Source organism: Nestor notabilis, unplaced genomic scaffold, assembly GCF_000696875.1.
Source record: "Nestor notabilis isolate BGI_N333 unplaced genomic scaffold, ASM69687v1 scaffold10890, whole genome shotgun sequence".
NCBI lineage: Eukaryota > Metazoa > Chordata > Aves > Psittaciformes > Psittacidae > Nestor > Nestor notabilis.
Window position 1 is genome coordinate 80,711 of NW_009910698.1, and position 6,237 is coordinate 86,947.

The 6,237-nt window shown below is 42.7% G+C and overlaps 1 protein-coding gene across 1 annotated transcript; it reads right to left on the bottom strand.

Annotated features, from left to right (window-relative positions):
- Window positions 1–2,537: 2,537 nt before the first annotated feature.
- LOC104403212 (zinc finger protein DPF3-like) lies at window positions 2,538–5,551 on the bottom strand. Its single transcript, XM_010011279.1, has 3 exons — window positions 5,440–5,551; window positions 4,006–4,087; window positions 2,538–2,961 (listed from the first exon to the last, which is right to left on the bottom strand). The coding sequence occupies exons 1-3, from the start codon at window positions 5,518–5,520 to the stop codon at window positions 2,891–2,893; spliced, it is 234 nt and encodes a 77-aa protein (XP_010009581.1). The 5' UTR covers window positions 5,521–5,551; the 3' UTR covers window positions 2,538–2,890.
- Between the last annotated feature and the right edge of the window lie 686 nt (window positions 5,552–6,237).

Below are 6,237 nucleotides of genomic sequence, written 5' to 3' on the forward strand. Positions count from 1 at the left end.
AACAATATTTTGCCACTGAAGATCTAGCAGTCTTTCCTGCCATCATACCTCATTAGTGATGAAACTTCAGCAAGGCCACAAAGGAATATTTCCAAACATGAAAGACACTGTTCATTGCAGAATGCTTGGGGGAGGAGAAAACAGCCAGCACTGCAGATCAAAACCACAAAACAGGAAAGCAGGTGTGTGTGCCAAGCACAGCTCATTTAGCAATGTCTGTCACAGGGATGGAGAGCACTGATTTTCTGCACCAGCCAGTCCCAGAAACAGGGCTACCTGAGACTTACATGATGAACCACCCACTGCCTGCATAACACACAGGCCTAAACCATATGGATTTCCCTCTCCATTTGATAAAGCAGACATTGTCCCACTCCTCTCCCAAGGTCAATGCAAATACCAGGAAACTGGGAGGTGGTGGCTGTTTTTATGATGAAGATCCCTAAGCCCGGCAGGCCTGGTAGATGAGCACCAGACCAAACACTAACCCATCTCTGCTGTTCCCACCACCAGGACCACCATAAAACTTTCCTCCAGCACACACACTTCTTGTCTCCCGTCCCTCTAGCCAAACCGTGCACTACCCGTGAGAAAGCCCAGTGGTTTCTCTAAAGAATACATACTTGTGCTCCTGGTCACAGCAGCAACAGGAGTTTGTATGAGCCTAAACCCTGAAATGGTCCCAAAGTGCCTGGTCAGCAGGGTTCAACCACACCAAAAGATGGGTGCAAATGCTCATGTGGATGAGTTGTGGCCCCCAAGTGCTTCCCAGGGTCAGGGTAGATGCAGACTGGGAAGAAAACACTTCATTTTACATTTTTTCTAGAGCTTTGTCCCAACAGGTACCAGAGACCTAATACAGATCCATGGGCTCCCACCTTATCCTCCCCACAGCTGATGCTCAAATTTCCTTGTACTCGTGGCTCGTCTGAGGGGCCACCACATGGAAAGCCTAAGGTACTGAATGAATTCCCTAGGTTGCCAATGCACCTGCTCCAGGAGACGTGGTCCAATACAATTAGGATAAATACTTTCTAACTTTTTTTTTCTAACAGGTTAAAATACTCCTGCTGCAGCCTGAGAAGAGGCTGTGACGGTACATGAGAGAATCCAGCAGCTGACACAGTTACTTCTAGCAAAAGGTGAAGAAACTATCTAAATAATGAGGGAAAGTGCATTAGGTCAGTATAGCTCATTCTAACTATGTGTAATTAGCAGGAGAAGGAAGGAAAATTAGCTCACTGATATTCTTTCACAATGTTCTTTCAAGTGTTTGGGAACATTTAATTTTGTGGAAAAGTTTCAACCAATATAGATATGCCAAATATAATCTTCAGTGTCCTTACCTACTTGTACAAGCAACCTGAGTCACATGCTGCTTGGGACTCTCATAAATTTATATTATAAACCCACTTAAATCTATGCATAGAAATTAATATACATCATGCCCAAGAAAATGGTCATTCTGGGCTACTTGGCAGTTCAGGGAATTGCAGGTTTTTAACCTTAAAATGTATCTGGTAGAAATTGTTTCATGTACTCACTTGTCCTCCTAGTGATGTCTTAAATTATTCAAAGAAACTCAAATGAACTAATATTTTTTCAACTGATGCTCTTGCTTAAAGTTTCTTCATTTCACATGTAGAGGTTTGCATAAATAAAGTACAACTATTTCTATTAAAATGTTAAAATAATTTTGATTTTTTTCTTTTCTTATTAGGTTCAGTAAATTATTCGCTTCTTTAGAGCTGGGAAACGCTTTCTGACAAATTATCACATTTGCAAAAAATGCAGTTTGGTGGAGAATTTGGGGGCAAAATTATTTGGAAATTCATCTAAATCTTGATAATTACTTTGCTAAAAACAGTAAGCCTGGAAAAGTTGGAAGTCTTGATTATGCAATTCCTGGAATAAAATGCAACTTTAAGTTGTGGAACATTTTAGTTTAGAAATTTCAAAAAGTTAACGAAAGTCCTTCCTTTGATCCCAAGCCAAGGTTGTTCCTTTTTGCAGCTTACTTTGCTCAGAAACCTGACAGTTTTACTTTCTATGATCAACTTACGATGCTGTTTTCCTTTTGCTCAGTTTTCTGAGCTAAACAGCAAGTCAGTTACATACATAACCATTCACAATTTTCTGTACAAAATTAAATGAAGAGTCTGTACTGTATGCTGGCACTGCAGTGGGACAGGGTTTCAGTATATTCAGCCTGAATACCAAAGACAGTGGGCTTTCCTAAGCACTTGTGTGTGTACATACCAGTACTGTTCTTCCTTCAGAGATACTAAAACCAGATTTATGAAGATATGCCAAATTAAAGCATTAGATCCAAGGGAAAAAGTGTCACTGCAAAAATTTTTGATCAGGGCTTCTCTTGGTGACAATATGTTGTTCGTGACCTGGGAAGTATTGAACTAATGCAACTCTCAAAGCACCCCTACGAATACAGAGTAAAGAGATTTCCAGTCAAGTTCGTGAAGAGAAACAACTGGTGCTGCTCCCAGCCACAGTACTCACCAGTAATTCCTTGGGAGGTATCTTACTATTTCTTTAAAAAGAAGACTAAACAGAAAGCACAAGGCCACACAAAATTGACTCCTCCATGGATATAACAACCCTCCCCCTTCTAAAATGCACGTGAGCCTGTAACAGGAAGCGGCAACCATGCATAGCAGTGAAGAGATTTCATCCGGAGCATCGGGAAAGTACATGATTCTTTTAGTAGAGCCCAGGAGGTATGGCATTAGTGACAGTGAATACCACAGATACCTCTTCCTGTATTTGAGTGTCCATTTGTGCTGATGTGGGTTGTGACTTTGTGTTCTGGATAGGAATATTGTGCTGGTATGGCAACACCAGGAGCAAAGTGTTTCTTGACTGATGGAGCTCCTCAGGCCTGGAAGCCAAAAGCTGATGCTCTCTCTCTGAGCAGCTCCCGGCACAAATGACAACTCCAGCTCCCTGTAAATGAAGAAATCCTTCTTATAGGAATGACATCAAATCTAGGCACTGAGAGTTTATGTCAAGATCAGCCTGAATTGGATATCAAATATTCCTTACACTGGAATTGCCTGTGTTTTCTGAAGCAGGCTCTGCTGCCCTTATTATTGGGTGCGTAGGCTTTCCACACAAGTTACAACACAGCTGCGGTGTGCATTACCACTACACATTTTATGTTTTCATACTTTCAATACACTACTTCCCAGTCAAACAGAAACCTTTAGCTAATTATTAGTTGCATTTCAAAGTTTTCCCCTCCTGATTTAACTTCATCTTTATTATAGAGTTACAAACATTTAGCTCCTGAATGCATGATTGATTTGTAATTATTCTTGTCTCACCCCTCGTGTAAACTGCAGTCATTCACACTCGCTTGTCTCCTTCTCCAATTCTACTGCCCTCTGCAGATTTTAGTCAGAGAATCAATAATGGCAAGGAAGTAGTTCCTCTGCTCCGAAACCAAGGGACAAACTACAACTGGTTGTAGTATAGTCACATTGAATCCCTTGCAGAGAACGTAAGTACATACTGAATGCCATACAGACAGCAAAACTCTTGCCCTTCTGAGGCACAGACAGGCCAGAGAACAAGGAATGTCATTCCTCTTAATCCAGTCTCCTGACAACAGATTCTCAGCTATTCCAGAGAGGACCCTCCTGTATGGGGCTTTCTCTCTGGGACTTTGACCTCCTAGGAAGTCCAAAGTCACAGTTCACAGAAGCTCAATTCAGTTGTCTAAATTGAGGTGTCCAATGCCAACTGGGACATCCAAAGGTACTCATAACCTGCAAAAAAGCCACGTTCTGGAAGAGGAGGTAGAGACCAGGCAAGATTGAATGGGACATCTCAGATCACACTAGACCTCCACGTCTATTCATTTTCTTTCCAATGCCATCTGCCTCTGCTTTGCTACAGCTTGCTTAATCCTGCATGGCCCAGGCCACCTTTCCAAAATTCCTCCCTTCTCCACAGGGACTTTCAAAGCAGACTTCCAACATATGTTACCTTCTGGGGGCTCAAAGACTGGTGGATTCAAGCAATACATGTGATAGCCACGGTCACAGTCATCACAGAAGAGCAGCTGGTCCTGAGGCAGGGTTGTTGGGGAGACAGTAGGGAAACAGGGATAGGAGGGGAGAAGAGAGAAAATGATGTAAATTAGTCTCTTGCCAAGATGAAAACATAAACACAGTAACTAACAGTGCTCAGCCAGGAACACAGGGCTGGAACACAGAGCTGAAACACAGAGACTAAGAGACTATTGGGAATGTAAACGACTACAGGCATCATGTCTGTGCATCCGCAATGAACCACCATATTCCTGAGAGGCTGCAGAGAGCCCTTGTCATCACAAAGGCAGTTCAGTTTCTAACTGGAAAATCTCTCTGGGGGGTGGAGGACTTCCTCTCCAAGGTGGCTTCATGATGCAGGAGCAAAAGCTGTTAAGCTAGGGATATGCTGTACTGACAGAAGAGAATAGGCTTTACTGGGCTCCAATGTGACCTCATGCTGGATCTCATCCCTTCGGGGAAAACCTTTCTCATCAAAAGCCTGGACTTAGCCAGTTCTCCAAAACTGAATGAAGTAAATGCTCTGTGAAACAGATGGAAATGACATGATACCACCGTGAGGTCTGCAGCCTTTCATATATTTGGGGGAAAAAGGCTGCTCTGAAGTATCCCAGGATACCTAACACAGAACAGCTCTCTGATTTCAGATTTCCTTATTTATTGCTAAAGCAAAACAAACTCTCAGGCTTCAAATTTATTCTGCTATAGGGAATGTAGTGTTAACTAATCACTTTCAAAATTGCCCAGCAATTGTCAATTCTCCAAGTTTCTCACAGACTGCCAAGGACCCTTAGCATCCGATTTTAACTGAAAACCCCACAGAGAGGACTCTGTCCAGCTGCAGGCTCTGGAACACAGTTTGGAAATCACTGGGATAGGTGATTAGGTGTCTAGAGAGAAGCCTCACCATCCCAGTTCAAATGCTTTCATGTTTCCCAAGTCTTGTAATTAAGATTACAAAGTCATGCCAAGAAAGTAAGCAAAATTAGGGACAGAAGAAACATATCTGCTGTCTCTCAGGTTGCTACCCACCCATCACATTTACTCCGGAAAACTATATTGAAAATACTACTCTCTTGCAGCTCCCTGCAACACATGTTTATGGCCTCCAGCTAACTTCTATTTAGTAAGCATACAAACCACAAGTATTACCATCCTAAGTGGCCCTATAAGATACCAGGAGTGATTTCAGCAGAACAGGGGCACTAGGGAGAAGCCCTTCTCTACTCTCAGGAGTAGCTCCTCCTTGGAGATGTATGGAAGCAGCAGTAAAGGCATGACGCACACCACTGCCACATGCTCCTCAAGGGCAGGTGTTGACAGTATCTTGCAGTGATGCTTATTTGCATGAAAAGGTAAATGAACTCACATCATTCTCAGAGGTCCCACAAAGGCTGCAGGATTTGCACTCAATGCACTGCCACTGATAGGTTTTAACAGCCTCAGTCATGTTTGTGGTGAACTGCAGGCAGGTCGGGTGTCCTGAGGAAGATCGGAAACAACCGTCATTGTTAAGGGTCACTCATTGCTTGTTATTAACCGGTATTAAATTTGGGAACAAAACGTACATGGACATGGACTGATCACAACATGGGCTGCAACTAACAGATACCAAAGAGGAAAGCAGGCATTAACCCTTTCGCTGCCGGGCACAAGAGAAAATCAGAGTCATCCCCACCCATTCCCCATTGGCAAAGCAGTTTTATTCAGAGCTCTTAAAAATGGTTTGGCTTTGGGTTTGCTTTCTGTGGGCTTTTTTGGGAAAGAAAACAAAAGAAAGGATGAAATCAGACACAAACCAAATTTCAGAGAGAGCCCATCCATCTTAATAGAAATTGGACTACAGTTTCAATTATCGCTTCGACCGTCTGAAGGACCTGGTGGAAATGAGGTTATTCTCCATCTCAGAGCTTCCCTTCCAAATGGGTGGAGCAATTCTGTAAACTTTGCTCAAATGGAAGCAGTAGCGTACAGAGAAGAAGCAAGACAGAATGGAGGGATACAGCTTTTAATTTTTTTAAGAGCTCTGCCACTAAAGTTGGTTGGCACAGAAGAAACCAAATTGCACAGCTAACCTTCCAGGATCAAAACAAGAAACTGAAAGGAAAAAAACCCCAAGCCAACTCCCACAATGAACTAAATGAAAAGAATAAAGAAGGGAAAGCTA

Bases quoted from the DNA above. Each gene is read 5' to 3' on its own strand.
- LOC104403212 (XM_010011279.1), bottom strand. From the start codon at position 5,520: ATGACTGAGGCTGTTAAAACCTATCAGTGGCAGTGCATTGAGTGCAAA. The intron at 4,088-5,439 runs GTGAGTTCATTT...ACCCTGCCTCAG, and splicing joins GTGGGACCTCTGAGAATGAT to GACCAGCTGCTCTTCTGTGA. The intron at 2,962-4,005 runs GTAACATATGTT...CTTCATTTACAG, and splicing joins AGTCTTTGAGCCCCCAGAAG to GGAGCTGGAGTTGTCATTTG.